Source organism: Lagopus leucura, unplaced genomic scaffold, assembly GCF_019238085.1.
Source record: "Lagopus leucura isolate 7727_CA_CO unplaced genomic scaffold, USGS_WTPT01 Super-Scaffold_100002, whole genome shotgun sequence".
NCBI lineage: Eukaryota > Metazoa > Chordata > Aves > Galliformes > Phasianidae > Lagopus > Lagopus leucura.
In genome coordinates, this window is record NW_024962263.1 from 57,579,604 (window position 1) to 57,591,793 (window position 12,190).

Sequence of the window (12,190 nt, forward strand, 5' to 3'; positions counted from 1 at the left end):
GGATCTGAGCCCGAGAGCAGCCATCTCTCCTGTTGTATTCTCCAGAAACTTCACGTGCTCCACGCCTTGGGAGGGCCAACTGCTGGAGCCTGCTGAAACAGGAGCAGCACAGCAGATTGCTCACTGCAGCCTCAGCTCTGTGCTCAGAACGATGACTATATAACGCAGGAATAGTGGCTATCAGTCTGGGCAGCAAGCATGCTTTGGTCCTGTGAAGATAAGGGCTGCTCAGATGGGCTTATCACTCGGCTGCTCCCAGGGGTGAAGGCCACCATGTGTGAGTGAGGAGAGCCAGGGCTCTGCCACTGCCCCCCCAGCCCCTGGAGCTGTCACCTGTCCCAGCCTATCCTCCTCTCATAGCTTATATGGGCACGGCAGAATGGCATCCCGTGACGCCGTGCTGCTAAAAACAGCCCCGGCTCCCTCCGGCCCCTTCAAACAATGTCCTCCAGTGAGCGAAGCCCAGAGTGCCTCTGATCGCACTGGAGCCTTGGATTTATTTCAAGGAAAATTCACACGGAAACTGAGCAGGGACGCCGTGATCCTGAGCATATGCCCCTGGAAAAGCTAGGGATGAGCACCTCTCTGGGCTACAAGTCCTTCTCCAAAGAGCAACAGACCATGGATAACCTGGAGAAGCAGCTGATCTGCCCCATCTGTTTGGAGATGTTCACCAAGCCGGTGGTCATCCTGCCCTGCCAGCATAACCTGTGCAGGAAATGTGCCAGTGATATTTTCCAGGTAGGTCCATTCCCATGGAAAACTCTGAAGATTTGGGCAGCACTCAGTTGAATGAATGGAAAAGCCGAGTATCGCCCGGCTCAGTTGATTGCTTTTTGTAGATGTTAAGGCTCTGGGGGCTGCCCTGGTGCTTTTGAAGGAGCTGCATTATCTCTAGCACAGATCACTGCAGTACTGTGAGCCTCATCCAAATGGCTTCAGCAGTTTCTCCCAGTAGACCTTTAGATATTTGCTTTGAATGGTTTGACTCAGAGTTCCTAGGGCTGGTAGGGCAGAAGAGGGAAGAGAGATGTGCCCTGATTTCATCAGATTTTGGTCTGTCATGCGCCAAAAACGATGCCTTGTTGTCAAAATACATTTTGGTAAAGCTGCACGTGGCCTTACTCACCTCTTCTTGTGCTGCTTGGCAAGAACAGGCCTCGAACCCCTACCTGCCCACCAGGGGAGGCACGACTGTGGCTTCGGGAGGCCGGTTTCGCTGTCCTTCCTGCAGGCATGAAGTGGTCCTTGACCGCCACGGCGTGTACGGGCTGCAGAGGAACCTGCTGGTGGAGAACATCATTGATATATACAAGCAGGAGTCCACAAGGTAACAAGGGAACTTGTACTCTTCATGGGAGATCTGCCACAAAAGCAGACACCACTGGGGTTGCTGTGGTGTCCTTCTGGTCTTTCTGTTTGTCAGACAGGAGGTTTATTTGTTAATTTCTCTCTTAGAAATGCAGAAAGGGGTTGTGTTGCTGTGCATGCCTGCTTGCTTGCTGTGCAGTGAAGTCAGCTCTGAAAGCAGTATCTAGATAGATGCTGGATTTCCCTGCTTCCACTTACGGAAGACCACTGTCATTTTCATTCCTTTGAGCAGTACTTACCCGTAGTCAACAAAGGTATTCTCATGAATGAGGGAAAAGTAGCTAGATTCATGTTGTTTATTTTATAAGCTATTCAAACAAACATATTTCTCTTTAACCCATGTGTTCACATGCTAAAGGAATTGGATTTCAAACCTTATTAGAAAATCCTAAGGAATACACAAGGAGATAGCTGAATTGCACCCAGAAAATACCCTGGATTATAACATTACATTAAAACACGATAAAAAATTTCAACTTCTGTCAGCTAGGAACAGGAACACACGAAATCGAATCTTATTTAGGATTCCGTAGAAGTGAAAGAACAGCTAGAAATACTATGTATCAGAGCTATGGTTATGTATTAGAATCCCAGGGCAGAGGAACAGGTTAATCCTAAAAATTCTCCAAATGTTAAGTGCCTCTAATGGATACGTTAGGAATCCAGCAGTAGAACAACATCTCATCTGTCTTTCCCTATGCTGGATTGGGCACAGGCTACCACACTGGGGAACATAATAGGAAGAAGGTGAAGGCTGGTCCCAGGCCACTAAGCAAGCAGCTCTCACCCAGTGATGCAGGCTGTTGTCACCAGTATGCACTTGTAGGGCCAGGTTTGTAAGGCAGGGTATTTGTACACCTGAAGGAAGGTATAATCCTGGCCTCCTCCCACAAGCAGCTGGGCTTTGCAGGGATAGCAGAGGTGATATCACTGAAGCAGGTAGACTCAAGCACTGGACCCAGCTCCTTGGGTGGCTTAGGGCACTTCTACCTTCCTCCAGCACAGAGGTGGTTTTGGAGCACAGCAGTGGCTTTGGCTATTCCTGGCTGTTTGAGTCCTCGCAGAACAGTTGTAGCTGCACATGGATTTGAGCTCCAAAACACTGGAGAGCATGAAGTTGGCTTAAAATTTTTCTTTATGCTGCCCTTAGCACTCCGTGGCCAGGGAAGGTCATCTGTGCTCATGTGTGTCATTGATATCCAAGTATTATTTGAGTCAGGAAAATATCTGAGGAAATGAATCATCAGAGTGGTGTGTTTTGCACTCAACCAAATAAGCTGGACACTTATGGCCTCGTGTCTTATATTTCTTTTTCCAACTCAAGGGTTGTATTAAACTTAAAAAAAAATATGAAAACTTCAGCTCAGTGTTCCTACATATTTCATGGGCAAACGGAACCAATTTCAGTTAAATGGAAATATAAGGGATTTAGTAGATTTTTGAAAATTCTTCTAAAACAAAATCAGAGAATGACCACTAAGATCACCTGGTCCAGCCATCAAACCATAACCACCATGACCACTAAACCATGTCACTTAATGACACATCTACACATTTCTTGAACACCTCCTGGGACAGTGACTCCACTGCCTCTCCAGGCAGCCTGTTCCAGTGCCTCATCACACTCTGAGAGGAATTTTGTCCTAATACCCAACCTGAACCTACCCTGGCATAACTGAAGGCCATTACCTCTTGTCCTATTGCTGTTACATGGAAAAAGAAGCTAACCCCCACCTTGCCACAACCTCCTTTCAAGCAATTGAAGAGAACAAAAATACAACATCATGAATAAGAGGAAATAATAGGATAAATAATAGGAAAAAATATAATCATGAATGATGTATTTGCATAGATACCTGTCTGGTGCCCCTGTTTGCTTAATCTTTTCAGGTGTTTATTTAACCTTCATGAATGTCCTCAGAATTAAAATAATTATCAGGGTTACATAGCAGCAACAATGCATAACAGCATTATCTAAACTATTTAGCACTTTGTAGGCTTCAGCTGCTTATCTCCCTCTGCCTAAAATTCCTCAGGCTCCCATTGGTTGTGTGAGCAAGATCTGCCACTGCTTTACCCTGTGTTGTCCCAGTAAAACAAAAAAGTTAAAGGAAATTGGATCTTCTCTTCCTTTTGTATCAGTTCCTCTCAGTCTGATGGCTGGTTCTGGCAGAGGTACATAGGAAGGAAGAGGTGTCACCTTTGTTTCTGTCCAAGACAGCCCTTCAGACTGGCAGCTCCTGTAACTTCCAGAAAAGGACCTTCTTCCCCAAGATATTCCTGCTGGTATAATTCACCATAACAACTGTACATGCCAGAACAGTGCCAGTTCCCAGCTTTTGCATGAGCTGAGGAGAAGGGTTGAAATCCAAATAAGGAGCAAGCTTTGTCTCCTGCTTAGGCAAAAATAATTTATCTCAAAATATATATATTTTTTTTGTCCTAATTTTAGTTTTTGTATGAATTAAGGCATTTTTCTTCCAAAAATAAAAGCTGAGGGAGGAGTTGTGCCATCAGATGGGGAGGCTCTACCAAAGCTCTCTCGGGAAGTCGCTCTTATTACAAAAAGTTACATCACTTTTTTGTCTTTTATCATACTGCACATCAGACTCCAGCCGATGACAGCATAACCTGTTGCCCGATTTAGTATCTATTAGCAAGACAAGGGGGAAAATATTCAAGCAGGATGTGACTCCTGCAAAGCTTTAAAGGAGAGCAAAGTGCTGAACCCAACAGAAATAAAGTTAACTAAAATATTACTCCAGTGTTTGAAAGTCTTTAGGCCACTGATCACCTGAACTTTCTGAGGAGCTTCAGGGGGCCTGCTGCTGCCAGGAAGGGGTAGCTGCAGGAGGCTGCAGCTCCTCACAGTCTCTAATGAGCTCAGCCAGCTATTCCTAAACAAAGGGTGCTGGGGTCTCTGTGTCCACTGGATCCAGCTCCAGGGTTTGTAGCGTGCTTCTCCCTTGCACCTACAAGGGACAGTACTAGTTGAAGGCTGGCCCTGCTGTGCATAGGTGGAGCAGCAGATGCAGCACAGCAGGGGCCAGGAGCCATGGAGAGAACAAAGTGTGTGGGCTCTGTAGCACTGGGGATCCACAGCAGGGTAGTGTGCCCAGCACCACCAGGAGCTGACACCTCAGAGGCCTCATCTCAAGCTCCCAACAGAGGCTGTGGCTGTCCAGTATGGGCTGTGGGAATACATGGGCTTTCAGGTAGGCTGGACCTGGGAGATGGACAGGTTTGTGCACTAGGGAGGGTCAGTCACAATGCAAGGATGCTACAGGAGAAGCCCCACAGACTGCATAGCAAAAGAGATTAGTATAGAGATCACCTGGATCTTCTCCAAGCCCCCATGGGAAGAGCTCCTCCTCAACTTCACCAGTGCTTTGCTTGGGTAGGAATTCACAGTAGTGGTGCGTATGTATGTCACTCCAATCTTCAAGAAGCGTGGAGAGCAGAATCCAGGGAGCTACAGTCTGATCAGCTGTACACCAACGTCTGGAAAGATGTTGGAGCAATCTCTCCTGGAATGCATTTTCAGAATCTAAAAGATAAGAAGGTGATCAGAAGTAGTCAGTGTGGATTTGCAAAGTGCAATTCATGCCTGACCAACCCAACAGCCGTTTGCAAAGAGATGACAAACTCAGTGAACAAGAGAACAGTGGGTGTGGTTTATTTAGATTTTCAACACTGTCTCTCATAATGTCCTTATTGACAAATTGATGAAATAATGTCTAGAGTGGACAGCGGACAGTGAGGTGGACTGAAAACTGGCTGAATTGCCAAACCAGCAGGTTATGAGGAGCAGCACAAAGTCAGGTGGAGACCAGGTGTAGCTAGAGGTTGATACTGGCACCAGTGCAGTTTAATACTGTCATTAATGACCTGGACAATTGGGCAGGAGATTACCACTAGCAAATCTGCAGGTGATACAGAACTGGGAGGAGTGGCTGGCACACTAAGTGGCTGCTCTTCCTATCAGAAGGATAAATGGTTAGAGACATGGGACAGCAGGAGTTTCATTTAGTTCAACAAAGGGAAGTGCCCAGGATGCTAGGGGATGTATGCAATGGGAGTGGAATTGTTTTAAGTCTGTGCCATTTAGGCCTGACTTGGTGAATAGGTTAATAAATACAATAGCATTTTTTATACAAGATAGGCAGCTTCGCTGTCAAGCTCAGCTGAATTTACTTTTAAGTGAGAAAGGAATTCGAGTATGAGATCATAAATGTCACTCTAGATGTAAATCTGCATAAATCCACTTCTACATATCAATTTATTAATGTCAGTTTTGCTGAGGTCTTACTATATCTTTAATTAGAATACACTCCTTTGTGACCCTAGTAGCTTTGAAATTCTTCACCAAATTATAGAATCACAGAATGATTGAGATTGGAGGGCACCTCTGGCTCCATCTGGCCTAACCACTGCTAAAGCAGGGACACCCAGAACAGGTTACCCAGGCCCACATCCAGGGTATCACTGCACAGAGCCTGTCTCCATCCTCTTTGCATTCTCCCTTCAGGTATCTGTAGATACTGATGAGATCCTTATCTCCAGCCTGAGCAATCCCGGATGTCTCAGCCTCTCCTTACAAGAGAGGTGCTCCAGTCCCTTCCTCATCTTCATGGCCCTTTGTTGGACTCTCTTGTAGTGTGTAGCCTGGAACTGGACACTGCTCCAAGTGTGGCTTCTCCAGTGCTGAGAACCCTCCTCTCCATAGAAAATGCACAACACCTGCCCATTAAGGTTCAAATCCAGTTTTAATGGGAAAGAATAAGTCTGTGTTACTCAAACGCAGACTTAGCATCTCAAAGAGCAGAGCCAGAGAGCAAGAACATAAAGCTATTAGGCTGTTACAGCTACCTGCTAATTGTGGTCACAACCACATCTATGATGAATCTATTCTTCAAGAAAAGCTATGTGTCATTTTCCTACTGTCTACTTTTTAATCTTCCATTTCATAAGCAGCCGCTGTTTTACACTTAGGAGCTGCATTTCAGCTGTTGCTACACTGACATATACTATACATAGCAGATCTCTGAAAACATCCCTCCTTTTGCAAAGCCTCAGAAGCAGGCTGTAAATGTGTTTACTTCTAGGCTTCTGTCACTGCCTTCAGGGCCTGGTGGGTTCAGAGAGTTCTGCCAGGTTTCTTCCAGCTCCTCGCGGTACCTTTGAAGGCTGGCTACTTCTGGCCAGACTTGCTTGACACCATTGCCCTGTGCTATGTGTCTGTCTTTCGTGCAACTGGTAGGACTCCAGTGTCAAATAACATTCTAGTCATTTCTGGCCTTGTAAACATTTTCAGGAAGAACAGCTATTTCAGGCTTAATTAATCGCACTGATATTGTCTTTTATTACTCTAACATGTGGGCCCTCGCACTGGTGCACAGCAACCTGGATATTTTATGGGGTTTTTGCAGTCATTTGCAAACAACCTAAAGCATACTTTACAGCAGAGACACACCTTTTTTGACTAGTGTTGAAATGGTGCTTGATTTGACACACTGAGGGCCTTATGTAAATGTGCTGAAAATCTGTCCCAAATAATGCAAACTTCCTTTGGAAAGTTCCTTCTCATTTTATTTTTGTAAATTGTATTATACTGAAGATCAAAGGTTCTTCCTAGAAATCCCTTCAATCCCAGTGCCCTCTTGAAATTAAAAAAAAAAAGGTATGAGACACTTTCTTTATTGCTTGATTTTTTTTTTCACTCATTTAATTGATCACATTCCATTCAATTTTTTTCTTAAGAAGAGAAAACCTGTACTTTGTTATTAAAAAATAAGTTCCATGTCCTCTCTACCAGGTTGTATGAAAAACTCTAATATATCATAATCTAAATAATTTCAGTAGAATGAATGACAGGTTGCCTCCTTGCAAAAATGGTCTAAAAAACACAGGAAAAAGCTTCAATTTAGAATGCCATTAAATTCTGTAGTTTCTGGAAGTATTTCTGACCATGGATGATGACATATTTCTATGTTGTCATTGCTCCACTTGCTACAGGTGAGTCATAGTTCTCCATCCAGGCATTAGGTTATAATGAATAATACTGGAAAGATTTCTGCCACAGTAGAAGCTGCAACCTTTGGAGGTTTGAACCCCCAGGCACACTCCCTCCATCATTCTGCTACTCCCATCCAGTACCATACTGCCACACACTTACGTGCACAGGCTTAGAAAAGCATCAGCCTGCCCATACAGGCTGGGACAGAGCTTTCTCTTACACTGGGCATGTCAGTTAAGTAGCTTATTAAAGGAAGTTGCAACTAAGTTGGTTCCTGTAATGGCAGGGATTGACTAGTTGTACATGGCTGCATCATTTTGGTGAAGAGAAGATCGGAACTGAGGCAGTGAGTCTAGTGATGGCTCTTGGCTTAGCATAGGTGGGGGTCACACACTCTTTGCGTAACCCATAACCATGGTGGCTGGTACAATCAAAATAGCTACTGCTAAAAAGCTCAACAGTATACAGGATATAGAGTCACAGAATCTTCTGAGCTGGAAAAGACCTTGGGGATCACCAAGTCCAAACAGCTAGACGCATGCTGCGCAGCTAAAATTAGTTTGTGTGAGACCTTATTTTGATTGCTGGCATGGTGTAAAGGCTGCAGGGACTCCGTCCCATTTGATACTGGCAGACCTGATGTGGACTTCAGAAGGATTGTTAGCAGAAATCATAGATGGTACACAAAGGCCCATTGACACCTACTTCAATTTAGCTCCCCACATAGCAGCTTCACTGTTTCAAGGCCAAGTACCCAATATTTTGCATGATGAATCCTAAAGGAATTATGTATGTTTACTATTTCAGGCAAATGATGGGCAACATACTGACTAAAGTACATAGGTAGTCTAAGACCAATCTTTGTGAGGTTATTTACTTCTTTAAATATGAGTGAGAACTCAGTCACACTCCCAGTTCAGATCGCAATATGAAGTCACATTACTATATTCTTCTCACATCCTATCATGTCAGGATCTTAAACAGTACCTCTATTTAGTCATCCTTTGTGACAGGTTTAAATATACCACAAGTATTCAGCTCAGCCTCAGACGGCTGTGTGATTGTACCCTACGTCATGTTGATACCCTCAGTATTATCATCAGAAACTTATGAGACCAAGTTTGTTTTAAACTTACTCTCTTTTGCAGGCCTGAAAAAAAGTGTGACCTGCCAATGTGTGAAGAGCATGAAGATGAGAGAATCAATATCTATTGTTTGAACTGTGAAATACCCACCTGCTCCTTGTGCAAAGTCTTTGGTGCCCACAAAGACTGTCAGGTTGCTCCTCTCACGAACGTTTACCAGCAACAGAAGGTAAATATCTTTTTGTTTCTTACTATCTCCAGCAACTGAAGGGATCAACAGGAAGGTATTCCCATGAGCTTCCTGTAAGTTTCCAAAGTGGCCTGAGGGTGCCTTTTTTATTCGTGTTTGAGAGTAAAGGGCTCACACAAATCTGTTGAAACTATTTAAGAGTACGGAGAAATAAATCTATGAGAAATTACACAGACGACTCATTTTTTCTTAGTACAGTGACTACACATTTTACACCAAGATTTAACATGAAGCTGAGGATCTCCCTTTGGGGGTTCCTAATCTCTTTTTGTCACTGCTCTTAGAACAATAAGTATGATTGCCAGCACAGGATGGAAAGAGAACAGACCATTACAAATCAAACTGCTATCTATCATGCACTTTTGCCTTTAAGCATCTGTTATAAAAAAGAAAAAAAAAAAAGTGAAAAACCTCTGTCTGCAACTGAATGCAGGAATATTCAATAGTTGGTAGCACAGGAAGTACTGAACATCCTCTGCGCCTGCTGTCACCAGTAAAAGACTTGTTTATTTTTAATACAGTATTAATTTAAAACCTGACTCACTGGGTTATCCTCATGAGATAAGCAGCTCATTTTTCTGGAGGGCCCTGGTGGGCCAAGCAATCAGACAGGCCAAGTTTGCAGTCCCAGCCTCCAACTTTGTCGCATGATACTTGTGTGTGAAAACTACAAATGAGAAGTCGCTTTGGAAAAGTAGTTACAAGAATTGTTTTTGATCAAAAAAGGAGAGAAGGGAAGAATTTTCTTGGATAGAATCCATGCCCTCTTTCCATAGAAATTTGCAAGCAGTGGTTTCTTTCCCACTGCCTGTGGAATGTGGCTCTCATGCTCAAGGCTGAATGTGTAATCCAGAGGCTGAGGGACATATGCTTCAAAGGACCCTTTACAAAGCCGCAGAGGCCACAGACATCGTTGTCTTTACGGCTAGATTACTACATCAGTATGCCAAGGGCTCCTTGTCCTCCTCTGAACTCTCAGTAAGTTCTCTAGAGAGTGGCTTCGTCCTCTAAAGACATCTCAGAGTCATCCCCATCTCCACACTTAGGTAATTTCCTTCTGTCACTTGTGGCAGGTACTTTCCTTGTTCCTCCACACAGAAGTCTCTGCCTCACCATTTCCAGCTCCTTCCTCCCTCCACATTTTTCCTTTCCATCACATCGCAGGGCCCTCCACCTTCCCACTGGTCTGGTCTCCGTGAGAGGGTTCCACTGTATGCCTTGTGCCAGTGACTCTGTCTCCCTTTTCTCCCCCTTTTCTCCCTTACTTTCTGAGCACAGCTGCCAGCTCCACTGCCCTCATGGCAGAACCTCCATGGTACCCGTGGTCCCTACAGGTCCATGGACCGCCTTTTCTCCAGGCCTGAGACCTACAGTCCTTAGGGAAATAACACAGTGGTGTGGCTGGATCCAGAAAATCAAATAAAACAAAAAAGAAAGAAATTATTCTCTGTCAACAAGCCCAAATGGAATGTTTGAGAGTTCTTGAAGCATAGTGCTTTAGATAAAAGCATCTAGAAGAACCTCCTAGAAGAAAGTGCTTCCTCCTCTCCAAATCACAGCTTCTCCACTTTCAAAATGTCAGTGTTTTGACTGTTGTAGGAGAGGAAACAAACATCAAAATGCTTTTCCACGGTTCTGGTGAAAAGTGCAGCTAACACTTTAGTATGGCTCATTCATCCCCTGCTCCCTATCTTACATGGGCCACTCCAAAATGGGATGGTGGATGGCTGGCCTCCAGAGCCCCCAGACTGTCTAACACCCTCTTTCCTGCTCTCTTCTCACTACCAAGTCTGAGCTAAGTGACGGCATTGCAGTCTTGGTGGGCAGCAATGACAGAGTGCAAGGAATAGTCACGCAGCTGGAGGAGACCTGCAAGACAGTTGAGGTAAGTATCATTCCTTCTCATGCAGTTATGTTAGCATGGATTTGCAGCTTTTAAACTGGTGGTAATGATCACTCTACTTTTACTCACTTTACCCAGATGGGTTCCCATATCATTTTGAAAAATCTATGGCTTTATGTAGTACCAGTTGTAGTGCCTCATCTAAAGGATGTGTCTTGCTCAGCAACCTGCCCCTGGCACTGACCCTGTGACTGAAGACAAAGAGTAAAAGTAGTCCACATCAGCATGTCTTGCTCAGCATTCTCAGTTGCATGGATTACAGTCCAAGTAAAAAACGCATCCAAAAAACACTGTGAGCTCTCAGTTCAGATGCTAAAGCTGTAGAAGAACAATATTAGTCTAAGACTTCACTGATTCTGAGAAGAACCTCATTCTCAGACACATGGGTAGCCACAGCATAGCTCCCAGCTATGGTTTAGTGAACTCTCTATTTGGCTATTTTGTTTCTAGTGTAGTAGTTTTTTAATGTATGTATGCAGTCCTTTAAGGAATCTTGTGTTGCTCATGGATGGAATGAGGGTCTTTCTGTGAATTTGTATTTTCTGGTAAAGGTCTTCCTCTGACAGAGCTGTACTTAGTTTTGTGTCACTCAGTAACAAAAGTGGCCTTAATTTCTTCCAAGATGTCTGTACCAAGGAAGCAAATGTAAATTTCAGTTCTGACCAATTTGAGCATCACAGAGTAATAGGCTGAAAGCAGCTCATATGAATTGATTTAATGATCAGAGTTTGTGAAGCGTCTGGTGAAAGAGTTGTATCCCTCTCAGTCCAATCAGAATTCTATTGACACATCAGAGCTGGAGCAGAAATGGAAACTACAGTGAAATAGAAGTTAATCCAAGATGTATAGATTCTAAATGATAAGAAAAATTGATTCTATAATCTATGTACACAATTGCCGTAGGCTCCTATTTCCTCAGAGCACGAAAAGAAGAGGAAGTGTCCAAGCTTAGTTCAAAGAACATAAAACCATTAGCCCAAATAAATGAGAGAGTGTTAGCAGCGGAGTCAGAACTTTGTAGTCAGGAAGCTTTCACACTGTAAGGATGAAATTGGCTGCTATCAGGACTTTGCAGACAGAAACAAGCCTTTCAAGTGGGTTAACTGCAGAAATTTGAATGATTCAAAAGCAAGAGCTTATGCTCGTTTCAGTTGAACTAGCTGATACAGAAACAAAACTTCAATCATCATCTGAAGTATGGAGAAAACACTGTGCTAAAAATATTTTTAAAAATACAACAGTTTTGAAACTAGATTCTTCAGAATTATCCACTCAGCTTAAAGCCTAACCTTTAAACTCGAAGCCCAAAGAAAGTGCAGCCATTTTACCTTCAGATTTTCTAAAAGGCTTTTCACCTTTAAAGTCAGAGATGGAAGAAAATAGATCTTAGAGCTTACCTTGGCACTTCCATGTTATATTTCAAGCAAATCACATTTCCTACCACGCAACAGCTTTGTCTGAATTGACATCAGTTTGTCCTTGAAGTTGAAAAGCTACAGCTGGAGCTGAGAAATGCGCACACATTGAAGTAGCACTCATAATCCAGGATTGTCTCTTCCTTTACT

General features: G+C 43.7%; 1 protein-coding gene across 3 annotated transcripts in view; it reads left to right on the forward strand.

Annotated features, from left to right (window-relative positions):
* The first annotated feature begins 424 nt into the window (after positions 1-424).
* The window catches only part of TRIM55 (tripartite motif containing 55), a 36,112-nt gene continuing 24,346 nt past the window's right edge, over positions 425-12,190 (forward strand). For all 3 annotated transcript variants that reach the window (XM_042868991.1, XM_042868993.1, XM_042868992.1), the window contains exons 1-4: positions 425-741; positions 1,158-1,330; positions 8,536-8,701; positions 10,512-10,607. In XM_042868991.1, the coding sequence (XP_042724925.1) occupies positions 553-741; positions 1,158-1,330; positions 8,536-8,701; positions 10,512-10,607 (624 nt within the window). In that variant the 5' untranslated portion in view covers positions 425-552. The remainder of the gene's footprint in view (positions 742-1,157; positions 1,331-8,535; positions 8,702-10,511; positions 10,608-12,190) is intronic.